A 17,423-nucleotide genomic window follows, 5' to 3' on the forward strand; every position below is an offset into this window, starting at 1 on the left:
TTGGGTAGAATTCAGATCAGTATTCGTTTCATTGTTTATTATTATTATTATTATTATTATTATTATTATTATTATTATTATTATTATTATTAAAACGCTCTTTTTAAACTTGGAAGCCAGAGGACCAACAAAGGATCGACTGACTTGCCAGCGAGATGCTCACTTTGCTTCACAAAAGCTTTTACCTTCACTCATTTAATATTTCTAGCAATTGCCAGCCATTCACAAAAATGTTGAGCTAGCAATAATAATCTCATCTCAAAACCTTCTCTTCTTCATTTAAAAAAAAGAAAACCAAAACAAAACCATTTTCATAAAATTTCCGCGTGCCATTTGCGAGGCATTGGAAGTCTATTTAGATAACATGTGCAGGCTCTGACGTCATTAGCGACCCAGCACGTGCGGGAAACGATGATTTCAGGTGACTGGGTTGCAGACAAAAGCCGCCGTCATATTCTATTTTGCTTCCTTTCTAATCCACTTTCTCTCTTTCTCTCTATCCACCATGCTCGCGCAGCTCTCTCTTTCTTTCTCTGTGCTTTTCTCTCTTCCTCCGTGAAATGTGCTGGAGGCTTGGTACGGGGCTGTTGTGACAGACATTGTGGGTAGAGTGACCTGCATCTAGGATTCAGAGTAAACAAAATTTTATGGCACACCGTGTGTGTGTGTGTCTGCGCATGCGCGTGGATGTGTGTATGTGTGTATGTGTGTATGTGTGAGCGCGCTGGCTTGTGCATGTGTATGCATGTATGCGTGTGTGTAGATTGTTTGCCTTTTTTCTTTCGTCTGCTCTCTTAGTGATGTTGACGACCTGCCGGTGTCAAGTGGTGAAAACTGAGAGCAGTTATCTCCTCTCTGAAGCTATTTCCACCTAACTCAGTTTTATGTCCGCCGCAGAAAGTCATCACCGCCACTTACTCTTCTTCTACACCTCCAGACAGAAATCACCCCTCTTGCTCCCTCCATCCTGTCTTCTCTCCTTTCATCCTTTTCACACACTCACGCACACACACACTCTAAATGCAAGAGTACCACACACAAGTGCGCGCACACACACACACAAGCAAAACGTGTGTAGTCGGGGTACCTGAGGAGGAGGTGCTTTAGAAAGAAAAATAACAAATTACTTATTTTAGAAACTTTTCTTAGACGATAAATTGAAATTTTGGTAGTAATAGGTAGTACTAGAGACAGCTCTGTACTAGAGACAAGAGAGATGCATTTTAAGAAAGGAATCCCAAAGAATTTGCTCCTTTAATTTCGACTCAAGAAACTTCTGGTTTTGCCAAGTCTTTCTTTGCCTTCATTGTCGTTATTTGTCTGGACCTTTCACTCTCTTTTCCGATTTTAGAAAGGTCTGAAGACCGGCATTCTCCTGGCACACGGCGATATCTTGTACACACCCATACCAGACAAAGTTTTGACAGGACTAGCAACTGACAAATGCTTGAAAATGTAAACGACAAATGTACGAATGAAGAAAAGACTAAATATTGAAGAGAAAATAAAGTTATAGGTATAGAATTAGTTTTCTTTATCAAGAAATGAAACTTTTCAGGAGTTCTAACCCCCCCAAAAAAATCATGCACAAAGCATGCTTTATAATACAACCAATGATGTAACGTTGTCTTCGTGTTGTGGAGGGGAATAAAATAAGTAAACAAAATATTTTTAAAATATTTATTTTAAAATATAATTAAAAGGGTAAAATAATTGAACTATTGCATGCGAAAGCGGAATCAAGTCCGCAGAGTTACATTTCTTTTCTGAACAAGAAAGGAAAATTAAAATAAAACTATTTTACTACTTGTGGACTGCTGGAATTGATTTCATATTGTCACCGGAAATGAGTGACTGGTGAAAGATTTCAGGCGTCAAGGACGATGGGAAGTGGATGAAAAATCGATCACAAAATTCCAACGAGACAGATAGACAGAACGAGCTAAATAAAAATGTGTAAAAATTAATAACATTGATTGGCCAAAAGTTCTGGAAATATCTGGGACAGAGAGGAAGGAAGGAAGGTAAGAAAAGTATCTTTTCGACATGAGGATGACAGCGATTACGATCGTCTGCTCTGTTAAAACACAAAGTAATGTCTAGAATGTTGTTTCACTAATTAGTATTTGATTACTTTCACTCAAACCATTGTTATCTCTTCTAGCTCTTCTTCTACCCGAGATCTGACTCAACCTTCATCATTACACCTTATGAGACCCTATTATAGCAACCCGACCTTCTGTGTAGTCCTTATAGAAACTGCCATTGTATCCCGAAAGAATACTACAATTAATGGATTTTCGTTTCAGTTCGTGGGTATCCAGTTTTGTTCTCTTCTTTGTCCGGACTCGCAGGTTGCCAGCAATGGCTTCTTGATGGCGGTGCCTCAGAGAGCACGCCCTCCTCACATGGCAACAAGTCCATTTTATTAATAGCTCTACCTTTTTTGTGTCAGTATTATCGCTGCCTGTCTGGATCCCCCGTCGAGGCTGGGGGTGATCTGGTCATGTGGTGATGTGATCAACTCCATCAGTGTGGGGCTGGGGAGGCTGGGTAGTGGGGTGGTGGGGTGCAGAGGGGGTGAGAGGCTGTCAGCTTCACGCGGCCTAATGCATCACGGTCTGGTGGCTGGAGCTGGATGTAATCGGACGCCACGGCCACAAGCAACTCTGTGGACTGCTGGCACCGGCACAACAGTTTAGTCGCAACGGTAAAGGACAGATCACACACTGCGACTCTCGGGGACCCCGACAGCACGACCTTTGGCCTCGCATCAGCATCACTCATGTTCACATCCTGTATCATGGCTTTCATGTGTCAGTCCATCCACGCCCACCACCCCTAACCCTCCTCACAACCGCATATATATCTTCTCTTCTCTCTCTCTCACAAGTGAAAACAATATGCAGTATTAATCTTCTTACGTTTGTCATCATTTAGTCTGTCTACTTGTAGGAGAATGTTGGCAGGACTGTGTCTTTTGAAGGAAGCAAAACACAGAGCAGGAACCAGAAGGACCACTGAATCTGCACTAACAGATTTTGATACAAGAACAGAAAAAAGTGACAAAAGTGACTTAAAGAGCAGGCAGCAAATTTCTAAGACGACAATCAATTGTCTCCCTCCTCGGTTACCTGACGTCACTCGCGGGGTTTCATCGCCGGAAGATGTGAAACCGACAGCCAGCCTGTGTTTCGTGAATCCGGGAAAAGTCAAAAGTATCCATTTTCCATAAAGCTGTTTGCACTGACAAATGGAATCGATGTCTAAAGCTAATCAGTTGGGAGTAAACAGTATGGAACGCGATATCTTCAACCGTCAAGGATGCTACAGCAAATTTAGGACTTGGGGAATGTATGTGTGTGGTTATAGGTGTGGAGGATCATACATACAAACATTCCTTACACACAAGCACACACAGGTGGTTTTCGTTAAGCATTCATCATGCTTTAGTGAGAGAAAACATCAACAAATCGCCATAAACCCCACTTTGTCATTGGTCTTGACATGGCAGCGCGAAACTGCTTCGGCTCAAACTACAACATGTTTGAGAAACACTGACACTGGACACTGACCAATGGCAGTTACTATCTACAGCAATGAGCAGTGAGTTACAATTGTGCTAACTATACCTTGCCAACGGAAGAGCAATCACAGGTGAAGGAAGTAGATTCATTAATAATAAAAGTGAACTCGATGGTTATGGAAGACACAAAGTGTCCTCACCTGCAGAAATATCGCCATCATCGGTAACAGTCCTACTAAAGCAGAACTCAACTAATCTATGGCTAGAAGAGAGTCATCTAGTCCCAGAAACAAAACTACTCGACCACATAAGCAAGTCCTCTGGTCCGAGGAGCAGTTACTACTCCACGGGTGTGTCGTGGCAGCACCTATCTGGAAGCGAAACAAAATGGCTGCTGCACGCTCGCCTTCTGTCCAGACTCCACCACAGCGACATCTTCCTTGTGTGACTGCGCATGCCCCCCACGCGACCCTCGCTACCCATCACCTCCCACTCACATGCCTAACCTACCCATCTTCCACCACTCTCCTACCCCACATGGCTCTATACCCTCCCCGCATTGTCAGTGACGTTAAAGAAGTCCTTAGCCAACCAGGAAGAAGGAGCATGTGACATAGATGTCACTACAACTGTTTTTTAAAAAATAAATCGAAATTAAAAAAAAAAAATTAATGGACACTACAGAAAGATACGTCTGCCTTGGGAAAGAAAATAAATAAAAAGCACCCGACAGACTGTTGCTAAAAGAGGAAGTAAAAGATTACAAAAAAAAAAAAAAAAAGAAAAGAAAAAAAGAAAAAAAAAAGCAAAGAAGAAGAAGAAGAAAAAAAGACAAACCCAAAAAGCAGACGAATAGGAAGTGATGGACTCAAACGACAGCAGGAGGAGGAAACGAAAATCAAAGTTCCACCGGGACTCCGCTATCGAGTAGTTTAAATTACGTTTTATCGAGTAGTTCAAAATGTGTTTAGTCTAAATTTAGAAGTTTTGCCCTGGAGCTCCAAAAAAAGAACAAAGAAGGAAAGAAAAGATTGTTTTATTCTTTCTCTTCCGAGTAAAAGACATGAAATCCAAGTTATGTACAGACAGAAAACGATTTTCTAGTCTTGGCACTGTTAATGTAAAAGTAGACAGTTTGAAATTACTTTTTTTTTTTTTTTTTGCTTTGTGTAATGTTCAGAGATAGAAGGTGATGTCTCATCTGAGCGACCATGTCCAGTCTGAACCTGTCTTAAGCATACCAAAGTTTGTTCTTAATTAAAAGACCATCATCCACGGGCTGGCTTCATGATGATCTGTGATCCAAGTTCTGTGTTGTAGTTTGCTTAAACCATTTACCTGCGCAGCAAAGATGGATATTCTCACGTGTGTGACCGTTGCAGACGACAATGTTGCAGATGACAATGCAGGTTCAGACAGAAACAGGTTGCACGGCTAAGTTACGACTGAAGTGTGTATTACATTAACCTGATACCAATATTCCACGTCTGATAATTTACGCTGTTCTTTAAGGTTGACACACAAAATCCTCCCCTTGCTGGTCTTCCAGCCTAACTTCTGCCAAGTCTTGACCCCCAGAATGACCTTTTACGGTCTGGGGCTAAGACCAGGTTTACCGGAGAAAGTGTATTGCAGTCTCATTTAAAGTGCTGCTTTTTTAAAAGAATTTTTATTTCACTGAATCTGTTTATTGTGGTTTTCATTACACACACACGCGCGCCCGCCAGCTTATGACGAGTTAAAAACTCAAGTTACTCTCCTTCCAGACATTTCATTAACTTTAAAAAAAAAAAAATGGCGTTCTCGAATGTAATTATATTGTGTCTCCTGTTAATTTTTCTTCTTTATGACCACATATATTGCGATTTGGCATTCAGGTATTGACCTTCTGCCTACGTTACTCGCGTGGTAGCAAGAAAATTAGTATTAGTGCACAAATGTCAAAGTATTTCTTTTATGTGTTCGTAGTCTGATGTATTCATATAGACACGCAGTTTCTCGGTGGCCGAAAGAATGTGTTGAGGAGGGGATGGGGACCGAAAAATAACTGACATGACCTGTACCCACAGTAATCAAACATTACATAATAATTGACTATACTCAACATTACATGCATGGAACTCGAACCAAAATTTTCTCAAAGACAAGATGTCGACCTTTGACCGCATCCGAAACTGTCATGTTTCCACCTAGTAACAAACATGGACGGCAGAATACGCGAACTGTATTTGGGGCTGGAACCCAGCGCGGCGCATCCATCAAAGTGTAAAATTGTCCTCCGCTCAAAAGGATTTCTCTCCACTCTCGTCTCCACCCTGCTGGGGCCCCAGGCTGACCAGACGGGAGGATCATGAATGGAGGAGCGAGTCGCTGCGGCTGGCGTTTCGACGCGAAGCCCGTCGGCAAGATTCCCTGCAGGCGTCGCTCACCAACCTGTGTCCCCTTCCGCAGTGAATGGACTTGCCCCGTCTAAGCATGAAGGTGAGGGCGAGGCCACGGACCGAGAGGGGAGACAGCATGGCCGCGCGTGGCGACGGCAGATAACGCGCTGGGCGTTCGATTCCTATTTTAAGGAACGTGCGCGGCCAAAATAGCACAAGATTGTGGGATGGAAGAAGCGGAGGAAAAAAGGACTGGGCAGCAGGGCAAAAGGGATCGATTGATCAGTGAGAAGGGGGTGGGCTTTAGAAAGGATAGTGTATGTGTGTGTTATTGATATGTATGTGGTATTGTGTGTGGGTGTGTGAAATAGAGCGAGAGAGAAAAAGAAGGATAACCGCAGGATTCGCAGTCATCTCTTGTCAGTTATATCAAAACCAGAAGACAGGGCACTAAGAAACTAGACTGCTCCCCCCTCCCCTGAAAACTCTAACCTATGCTTTTCTGTAAGACGGAAAAATATTTTGATACAAAGGATGAACACATTTTGCAATAAGCTTCGAGAAAAGTCTTTGACAATAAAAAACTAGACGATTTCTACACAAGGACAGTAAGCAAAAGAACAAATAAAAACAAAAAACAAACAAAACTCTTTAACTTGCAACAACTTCTGACAAGCGCTTGTCCCTGAAAAAAAAAGTAACTATGTGGCAGAACTAATGAACGTCACAAAGCTCGACTAAGTGAGGTTTGGTACAATGTGTGGAGGAGGCAGGTCTCTGAAGAAAGCGTCCGCCTTGTAGTGGAAGACAGAACAAAGGAGGATTACTCTACTTTCTAGGTCATGGTCATCCCACAAAATCCCCACTAAATAGAAAATTCCGGTGTTGTGCTTTACTCTTTAAGAAATTTTTTTTTGTTTCTTCACTGTTTTTTCTTTTGAGAGGGGGGGGTGAGGTGGGTGGGGATTTTTTGTCTTAAATATGATCTGCTGCCAACAGACAAAGTAGCGAGTTTAGGAGTGGGAACTCACATACGCACAAGCATTTTCTATTTCTCTCCCACAACTCTCTCTCTCTCTCTCTCTCCCACACACACTCTTAGGTACACGCACATTTTCTAAAAAAAACAACAAACAAAATTTCTCACCCACACAGCACACACACATGCACACAGATGCATGCACACGCGTGCACTCGAGTCAGCTTGCACGCCTGAGCAGCTCGCACTAAAGAGGAATATTTTATGGGCTAACGATATCGGTGAAATTAGCTTGGCCCAACATTTCCTGAAACACTGCCTGCAGGCACATCTGCGGCTCTCATCAATAAGGCAACGGCACTTAAAAGTAGCGCTTGTGACGTCAGGAGGGAAAAAGCTACTACGTCACTGCCGCATTGCCCGTTTTTGGATGGAAACGTCTTGACGTGAAGTCTCTTCTCGTCTCGAAAACACCGTTATTTGTTTTCCTCCGCGTGTAATCAAGCAGCCAATGCAGTAGAAAATGGAGTGTCGAAGCCTCTACACTTGACACTGCCATCTTTACTCGCAGTAAACAAACAAACAAAACAAACAAACAAACACGATTGACAAAATAGTTGTTAGTATCTGGTCCACTGAAGACCGATAAAATAAAGGTTTTATTTGAAGCATTTTGACACTCACCAAACCAGCCAAAACCAGTCCAAACCACTCAAACCAAGATCAAGCCAAACCAAACAAACTAAAGCAAGTCAAAACCAAATAAATCGAACCCAAGCCAGATCAAACAAACCAAAATCAAACCGAACAAAACAAAACTAAAGTCAACAACATCAAGTGGTACAGCATTGCATCAAAATAAAAATAAAATAAAAAAAATGTCGTGTCAAACGAAGGCGTTGTTTACAAAGCTGTCAGCTGTCCTCACAAGGGTCTGACGAAGCTGTCAGGTGCAATAAGAGAACGCCATAAAAAAAGTTCCTTCAGGGTCAGTTATGAAGCGAGGGGCAACTGGGGCAACATGGGGAACTCGAGGAGGACAAGCGTCTTGTTTCCGAAATTATGAAGCTGTATCCTGACCCCCAAGATGTGTATATCAGTAGTTAAGGTGGGGGCAAATATACCTTGGGGTAAAATTTGGTATGGTGGTTAAAAACCTCGCTAGTCCCTACTGCATTGAGAGGCCCTGGGTTCAAATCTCGACACTGGGTTCTCTCTGTACGTGACACCTGTTCGCACGGCTGGCCGTCCGGATTTTTCTTCCCTCTCCCCTCATAGTGAAAAATCCCCTCTAGATGGATGCACTTTCCAACCAGAGCAACCAGTCAACTTTGGGGTAAAGATACAGGAATTATTGTCCGCGGGGTTTGGGCATCGAACTGTTAAACATTGAAAACAAGACGCTTTTTCTTTTCTTGAGTTCCCATATTGCTCTGTGGAAAGGACTTACTCTCGCGTCATAACAGTCACCCCGGGGATGTCACGAAGCCTGTCATTAGAAGTGGGGATAGTCAGTGGTCAGATGTCAGTACGGGAGAGCCGTGCGGTGGCTGGATGAAGTTACAGGGACATCCTGACACTGTCAGATGTAATTGCAGGCTTGTTGCAACACTGCTGGCGTCATTACAGGGCTGTTACAAAGCTGTCACATGACATTACCGAGGCAGTGTAAACCTGTCCGATGCCATTACAAAGGTTTTGCAAAGCTGTCATGACAGGAGATGACACAGAAGCGCAAGCAGAACATTTTCTTTGATGTCGAACAACGCAAGTAATGGCTTTGGGAGCTCGTGACGTCATCCAGTTAGATCGCTGTTTGGGCGTTACTGACGTCATCATATGCTCCAAGTTTTCTCATTAATGGCGGCTGTATGTGACGTCAGAAATTAGAATTAGAACAACTACATTGTTTCTTCTTTAAAAAAACAAAAAAGTTAATTAAAAAAACAACGTTTAGTCCTTGTTACTCCTCGAGGAGCATAAGGCCGCAACAATATATAATGAAAAACACAATTAGCGCAAATTAAAAAAAAATTAATGACAGCTTTATGTTCGTTTGTATTCTTCTCAGTTGCCTCAGAGTGCAATTTAAATGTCATGTCTGAACTGAGTAAGCCTGTAAAAGACGGGGAATAGAAAACAATTTCTAGTTTTTGTTGAGTTTATATTGTGGGTAGGGGGAGTTAAAGACGTAGCACAGCTGAATATATTCCAAAGAACTGTAGTGTAAACAAAATAATTATGTAAGACAGATCTTACTACAACCTCCTCACACATTCTTGATCATTGTGCGATTGCTTTTAACGACCTGTTGGAGATGGGTGTGATCAAAGTCCAGCGGAAGACCTACACAGCCTCCAACAGGTTTTTCTCTGTGTTTTAAACATTTCTCGTGTCCACTCTTTGTCCACTCACTTCTCCCACAGACACACAAATCTGAATCGCAAGCAGAAGGGTATACTATTCACGACTCAATTCCTGAAAACCATCCTCGTCTCTCTTACATTCTACAGAGTTTTCTCAACTGAAACTAGAGAAACAACAAAGACATGGGATGTAAGTGGGGGAAAATAGTTTGTGTTTCCTCAACCATCTCTTCGGCATCGATTTTCGTCACAAAAAAAAATAAATAAAACCCACCCAAACAAAATGAACCCGGGTTGAGATCGAGCTGACGTTTCATCGTTAATGATCCTCTCCGCTCTACTGACTACCTCACGCGGAGGTTCCCCTCCACCACCCAAGCTCTTCCAACCCCTCCCTCTACCCACACTCGTCCCCCTCCTCCTCCTCTTCTCCCTCCGAAGGTCGCCTGCCTACCATTGCGCTCGGGCGCATATTTTATGACGCAGGTGGTCACGTGGTGCCAGCGGCTGGAAGGCCAGAGCAGACGACACTTGTCTGGCAAATGGCTAAGATGTTTTCCTGAAGGTGCGTCGCGAGGGCCTTGCATGAGGACACAGCGTTGCGGCGACCCCGGGCCCCCAGGGCTGAGTGGACCGAGGAGTTACCACTACGTGCAGGCCATGAACAGTAAAGTGTGAGTATCGCTCCATCGGGGGATGGGGGCGTGATGGAGGAAGGGGCGGGTGGCGGCGGCTACGGAGGCGACGCGCCATATGGGTGCGCGACGACCAAGCTGCGGGCCGAGTGCGACGGGTTGGTTGCTGTGTCAGAGCGAGACACCACAAAGCGTGCACGGGCGTGGATGATAATGAGGATGAGGATGAAGATGCTCACATGATGATAATACTAATGATGATAATAATGATGATGTGCTAGTCATCCCTTGCGTGTCCGTTTTTCCGCTCGTGCTGCGCGCGTGTGCACCAGGCCATGCCGCGAGATGGGATCTGGCAAACTGTGAGTTTGTTTTTGTCTTCTGCAGACAAAGATTTTGTTGTTATTGGTTTGTTTGTCAGAAGAAAGATGCTTTAAAATCAAATATTTATGCTATAATAGTGTATAACCAATTTAGATGACGATGATGTGCAAACTCCGGGTCAAGTCTGTTTGCAGTCTGTTTGGTGTTGTGTATGTTTATATACGTCGTCATCTCAGTCACGCTTCATCTACCACGTGCATCCCGGCCCTCATCTCCGCGCTTTTTGCAAACACATCCCATAATGTACCAAACTCTCAGTATATTACAAGTCTCCGCTCTATTGTATGCCTCCTTTCATAACAATTCCCGCTCTTCCAAAAACTGTATAATTGTCTCTCACCAATTCTACATCCGATTTCTACAAACCTCCATGCTCAATCCTTCACAGGTACACTACACTACACCCTCCCTCTCCATTGTATGCGGATTTTCTTCAAGAAACATCATTTAGATTATTTTCTTTTAATTTTGATATTTAAATGACATATTTAGAGGGAGGGAGAAGGTCTGACACAAGGCCCCCTGCAGCACTCACTGGTCCATTTGCACGGTGAGTCACTCACACCGCATATCGCGCAGCCCCGGCGCCTGCTGTAAATAGGTGGAACATTTACATGCCACGATTGTGTCCTTTGTCGCTCCAGTCAATCTGTCTCTGTTTACGACCTGTACCGCCCTTCAACTCGCATTTCAGTCTTAATTGCTGTCGTTTATTCCCCGGGTCTTTGTTTTGTTTTCGTGGCACGTATGAAAGTGTTTATCTTAAAAATGCCGTTAAGGTCAAGATAACAATAAACAAACTTGTAAGCAAGAAAAGGAATTGAGAAGAAGCATTGAGAGTGACCCAAGTGACTTTCTTCAATACTCTCCTCAACCTATTAATGTGCTTAATCTGATATTAGAATGATGAAATGTCCGTTTGAACGAATTATGTTTAAATTTATTCTGAAGAGAAAGAGACAAAAGGAGAGACAAAGAAAGAGAGAGGGATAGGAGGAAAGAGAATAAATATGAATGTTTTTTCATAGACAGTAGCATACTTTTAAAGAGTCCTTTAAACATAAATAAAATATTGTATATGGCAAATATCTTATCAGACTATAAACTGTTGTAAAATTACAATTTTCCTGATACGGAGAACTTTACAGAGGATGTAACTTCTTTGATTTTTCTTCATCGTTAGACGACGAGATTATTTGTTTTGTCTTTTTTGTATTTTGGGTATTTTTAGGAAGTTCTTGGCAATATAAGAAGAAAAGCGTTTGAAATACTATAATACTTATAAACAATCTTCACAGAAATTGAATATATAGACGCCACAGTTCAAAGTGTTTTCATCTTCTGCATAAAAAAACACATTACACATTCATGACACATTCCTGTGTATAATTTCTACGAAGCATGTACGTGTATAACTTCTCTAAACCATTCAAGTGTACAATGTGTATAATTATGGCACAATATAAAGTGTATTTCATATTCTTCGTTAAAGCATATAGAAACCCGCATAATCTGTATAAATCATTCAAGTGTTTGATATACACAACAGGCTCTCCGTATCTCCTGGTTCTGCATCCACAAATTCAACTACCTGTAGAACGAAAATATTCGAAATTAAAATTCCCAAGATTTCCAGAAAGCAGAACTTGCTCGGAGCTCTACCCTGAACCCAGGCTGAATTTATTGTGTAGACAATCAGTCTCTCTCCTTTCCTCCTCTCCCCCAAGCACGTGTTGCTGATGTGTGCTCTGTAGGTAGGTCTACTATAAACATGTACACACAATTTTTTTATTCACTAAACAATGCACTGAAACAACTATTTACACAACATTTGTTTGAATTAGGTATTACAAATAAGCTCTAGCTGAATCCAAGTATACAGGAGGAGAAGCGTAGGTTACATGCAAAGTTTGCACATGTTATATATAAAATACTTGGTTATGGTATAGGTGTAGTGTCTTAAAATTGACCCCCTTCCCATTTCTAGGACAATGAGAGCAAGTTGCATAACTATAAAAGTATAATAAAAGTACGAAATAACACCGAAATTGAATCATTATTAATTTTCGTTGTTTACCTATACTTGTCCGTAAATGTGTAGACAATAACTTAGCGTTAAAGAACAAATATTCTGCAAGAAGTCAGACCTTCATCAGTCATAGAATATCTTTCTTAGCCGAGATAATTCTTATATATATATATCAATTCTTATTTATATATACCCAACATAATTCATATAGATGTATATATATATTAAAACATATTCATCGAATCACACAGAGTACCTTGTAAGCCTGTGCGCTTTTACCTACAATATATATAAACAATGCATAACCTACAACACTACTTTAGTAATTCTACTACAAACAATTAAACACAAACGCTCGCTCCCTAACCCTAAGCTAAAACACTGTTTGTACAATCTAAATATCTTACTTTAAGAGGTTGACATCCTCCCTTCAGCTCACCTCTCAGCCCTCCTCCCTGTCATCTCAACATCTTTATCTCCCCACAGTGTGTGGGTTACAGAGTGTTTTTATCTACTCATTCCGGATGTTGCTTATGGAATATGTTACCTACCTCTCTGCTACAAATCAACGCGTGGTCAACTGTTTTCATCATAACGGTCTCATAAGTAAGCGAAGCAATAGGCTAGTTGGAAAGACAGAACAAAGCGAGAGAGAGAAAGTGACTTTGCCACTTTTGATTTTCTTTGTTATGTGCTAACAAATATATAAAGAGAGAAAGTTTGCATTGTGTGAGTGTGCTTGCACGTGGTGCATAGATGAAGTGCAAATTGCAAACAACCTGGAAGAGCCAAGCACTTTGTAACAAATGTTCATCAGACCATACTGTGGTCACTCCAGGTCTTGGAGATTTTCAAAGTTTACTCATTTTTTTTTTTTTTTCAAAATTAGGCTTCCGGATGATACACAATGAGTAAAGGTGGTGTTCAGAGAATGATCGGTGGAGTTACTTGCAAATACAATTCAGCTTTCCAAATGTGCTGAATGCTCTTGACTTTGTAGGACGGACAGTAAAGCCTTGTTGGTGTGTGAATCGACTTCCAGAGAGAAAGAAAAAAGAGAGAAAAAAAAAAAAGAAAGAAAGCGAGGCTCCATATAACTGGCATGGATGGTGACGCGATTGTCAAATGTATTTCAGTTTTTTTGATGGTCTGTGGGCGTCCCCAGGTACAGTACAGGTAGTCCTCGGGTTACGACGGTCTCGAGTTACGTCGTTTCGTGGTTACGACGCTCATTCCGACTTACGAGGTCAGTGCTTCAAAGAAAAGGAAGGCCATCACCATGGAGGTGAAAGTGGATATCATAAGGCAATCTGAGAAGGGGGAAACAGCAACAGAAATTAGCAGGTCATTAGGACTTAGTCGTTACACAGTAGCTACAATTATCAAGGATAAAGATCGCATCCTTGAACATGTGACAGGATCTGCTCCTATGAAAGCGACAGTGATAACAAAGCGTACTGTACTGCACAATATTGTACTGTACTTATGTTTATTGATAATTATGTAGGGTACTGTGTTAGGATAGGTGTTTGGATAGGCTAAGTGTTTGCAGTACTGTACTGTTATTATGGTACAGTACTGTATGAACGTATGATCCGACTTACGTCGAAATTCGGTTTACGACGCCGCGTTAAGAACGGATCCCCGTCGTAAGTCGAGGACTACCTGTACTTGCGCCAAGTTCTCGTTCTCTGGACCTCGTTTTAATACGTGATTTACTACGTGCTTGCCACTAGACACTGAGATGTCACCCCTACCCATGGCATCCTGGTGGCCTCAGCTTCTTTTGACCTGCTTTTTTTCTGTGGAACTTTGAGAGGCCATGAGAATCATGCTGAATCTGTGGAATGAAATGTTTTGGACACCGCAGGTGGTGATTGCTTGTGTGGTTTGGACACGATGACTAAGATGTCATTAATCTGTGAATGCTTTTATTATTTCGGATTGGAGTAACAAATCTGGTAAATGCATTAGACATTTCGTAATGCTTTCACAGAAACTCATCTCATCGAGGGTAGATCGGAAATTCTGGACTGTGAGGGGAAAAAAAGAAGCACAAGGCTGAATGAAGAACTTTATCCATACTTTTTCCTTTCACGAAACATGACAATCATGTATATCCTAATTCTCCCATTTAAATCTTTGTGTTGTATTCTTTTAGCCGAGCATTGAGCTCTCAGCCAAACGGGGAAACACACTATATAAGAACATTTATAATTTTTTATTGTAATGTCACATGCCGGGACCAAAGTCTTGAGAGCAGAGAATACCATTACCATCATCGTCATCATTACCAGTACCATTACATTATCATTTTCATGAAACAAAAAAATGGTTGTATTCCTTCTTTGCTTTCTTCTGTTTTCTTATTCAATATCTTTCTGTCTTTATTTCTCTGTCTTCGTCCTTCTCTAAAAATACAATCTTGCATTACATGTCATTAATTATCAATCGTTCTTTGTCAATGCAGTTCTTCAAAGTACTAACCGTGTCCTTTAAACTGGCTTGTTCAAAGAACAACTGGTAACTAACAGACAAAAAAAGGTAAAAGGGTAAATAACAATACGAATAAATTACTGACAAAAATATTGCTGAAAGAACAACAAAAGGAAAAGAAATATATCGCTCGTGACTCGCAGTATCATGAACAGTATTGCGTCAAGGCTTTCTGCTATCTCCAATCTATATAGAGATACCAGCGGGTGTTTACAGCTGTAGCACATAAATTGCCGCAGCATTTGTGTGAATTTGATTAGCTGTCAGTTTACGTAGGGCTGTCCATCATCAAAAATAATAATGGTTGGTTGTTTGGGTCTTCGCGCGTGCTTGTAGTCAACAACAATGATGAGAGATACAGAATGTACCGTCGGTTGTTCGCTGGGGCTACAGAAAAGAAAAAAAAATACACACACACATGCACACACACACAGGCACACAGACACACAAACACAAGCACACACACACACACAAACATCCACACACCCACGCACACACATTTCGTGAGCGCCTCGACCTAAGTGTACTAGACTGTCCTTTGAGACACCGATATAAGCAGCTGGACCAGGTTTTCAACTCCCTTGCATTCTATTGAAGTTCTTTCAAAGACCGAGGTTTTATTACAGCCTGAGGCACAGCACAGTGTTGAGAGAGATTGAGAGAAGGTCTACAGCCGTATGCTAATGCGCTCAATGTTTGAACAAAAGATGGTTCTTTCAAACCTTGAGTACAGTCTAATAAGCTTCTGAAGAATACCTTTGGGCCAATCCTTCTTCTTCAAAGACTCATTTCCATATCTAGTTTTCTAGGCTGAACTGTCTTAGAGAGGACTTTCGGACACTAACCCATTAATTGGAAATTTTACAACCTGTTTATACAGTGAATTAAAGAAACGGTGTGAGAAATTTACTGAGTGCACGTGTTTAATGTGGGTTTGACATGGGTTCATGCGAGTACCTTACACTGCAGCTAAAGAGATGTGGAAGAAAAAAAAAACAAAGAAAAAAGATAACAAAGAACAAAGGGAGTGAAAATGAAAGACATAATGAACGAATGAAGAATTAAATGAAGAGATATGACTAATACTGTAGCATGCATTTTGTAAAACACAAAAGTACTGGACAGGTGTTTACGTGTGACCTTACCTATAAGCACTTGGCACCCCGGTGCTTTTCTACTTATCCCTGTAATTTCACAATTGGGACATGATGGAGACCTTTTTCCATTTATTTTCAGGTTTTTAAAAAAAAAACTTATCGCGTAAATGTCACTAAAGAATGGAAGTAATTTCGTTGTGTCTTCATTTCACCAGGTGTGCCATTGACAAATGAAAAGCTGAATGTCTATCGCGTATGAAGTACACCATGAAGTGCTTGCTTATTCTCGCAGATGAGTGACATGACAATTACAAAAAAATACTGATAATCTCTCTGCAGGACAAATGCAGCTTAGAATACTTCACTTGTGTCCTTCGCAAACAGCCGGCGTTTCATCCTTCTACGTTCCTGTCCTTCGCTTATTTTTGTTTTTTGGATGCCGATCATAGTAACCATTTGTTAGTCAATAATTTTTTCAAGAAAGAAAATGTTTTCTTAAATCAGGCGCTTTTTCTAACAGAGTACACAAAGAAGATAAAAACAACAGAAATGAATTAAAAGAATTTTTTTGTAGCTTTTCTACTGTTAACCTTGGTTCGTTCTGGACAGGTTCATTGTACGCTTGACTAAACAGTTGATTACTTTGTGAAAGTGACAAACACAGCCTTAATAATCTGCAGCTCTATAAATAGTTTGCTGTAGAAAGAAGCCAAAATAGATTGCATGGTGCTCCCTCCCACACTCACTCACTCGTGCATGCACGCACACCTGTGCCAACCTCCACGTACAAGCATCCCGATGTTACGATTTGTTTATTGCGAAAGTTAGCCTTCATTGTTTCACTCATCAACCGCCCGAACACGCGATTAAATGTTTAAACCCGAGCTGTCCTGAAACATCCTCTCAATAAAACGTTAATGGCCCCGAATTGTGCAAAAGGTGGCCCACGCCATGGCCAAACACGTGATTTCTCGTTGAGCTCTCGCACAGATCTCGACGGTTTAAAAGCTTCCAGACACCCCGCCAGCTTTGCAAGGAGCTCAGTGATCTACCCTTGTTATTGATTCATTGTTTTATTCGTTCATTCATTCGTGTGGTAAACAGGGAAATATGGAGGGTGAAAGGGGAAATTATTTGTTGTCCAAACGCAGGCAGGCGAGTAGACAAACAGACAGACCACGAGGCAGGAAAGGTAAAGCAGGCAGATTTACTGCAATACATAAACAAGACAAACTCTCAGCAGACTGAATGAGTCTCAGTATGTGGAAAGGTTAGGCACGAGGAACTTTATGCACTTATTATGCTAGTCGAAGAAGAAACCGATTGAATGCCCTTAGGTACAGTGCAATGATTGTTTTTATTTTATGAAGCGATTCAAGAGAGTTGGCGATACTCTAAGCGAACTGTACATAATTCCCCATGAATTTCACAAGAAAAAGTTGTCCTAACCTTACTTGAAAGTATGTAAAGAGAGAGATGCATGTACCCGCATGCATTCCAGCCATTATGTTCACAAAGGCACTGTTAATT

The 17,423-nt window shown here is 41.5% G+C and overlaps 1 protein-coding gene across 1 annotated transcript in view; it reads left to right on the forward strand.

Annotated features, from left to right (window-relative positions):
- The first annotated feature begins 9,769 nt into the window (after positions 1 to 9,769).
- LOC112570350 (protein dispatched homolog 1-like) overlaps positions 9,770 to 17,423 on the forward strand; it is a 38,232-nt gene continuing 30,578 nt past the window's right edge. Inside the window, 1 exon segment of the mRNA XM_025248749.1 lies at positions 9,770 to 9,926. Within this exon segment, the coding sequence (XP_025104534.1) occupies positions 9,838 to 9,926 (89 nt within the window). The 5' untranslated portion in view covers positions 9,770 to 9,837.

Source organism: Pomacea canaliculata, linkage group LG8 (genome assembly GCF_003073045.1).
Source record: "Pomacea canaliculata isolate SZHN2017 linkage group LG8, ASM307304v1, whole genome shotgun sequence".
NCBI lineage: Eukaryota > Metazoa > Mollusca > Gastropoda > Architaenioglossa > Ampullariidae > Pomacea > Pomacea canaliculata.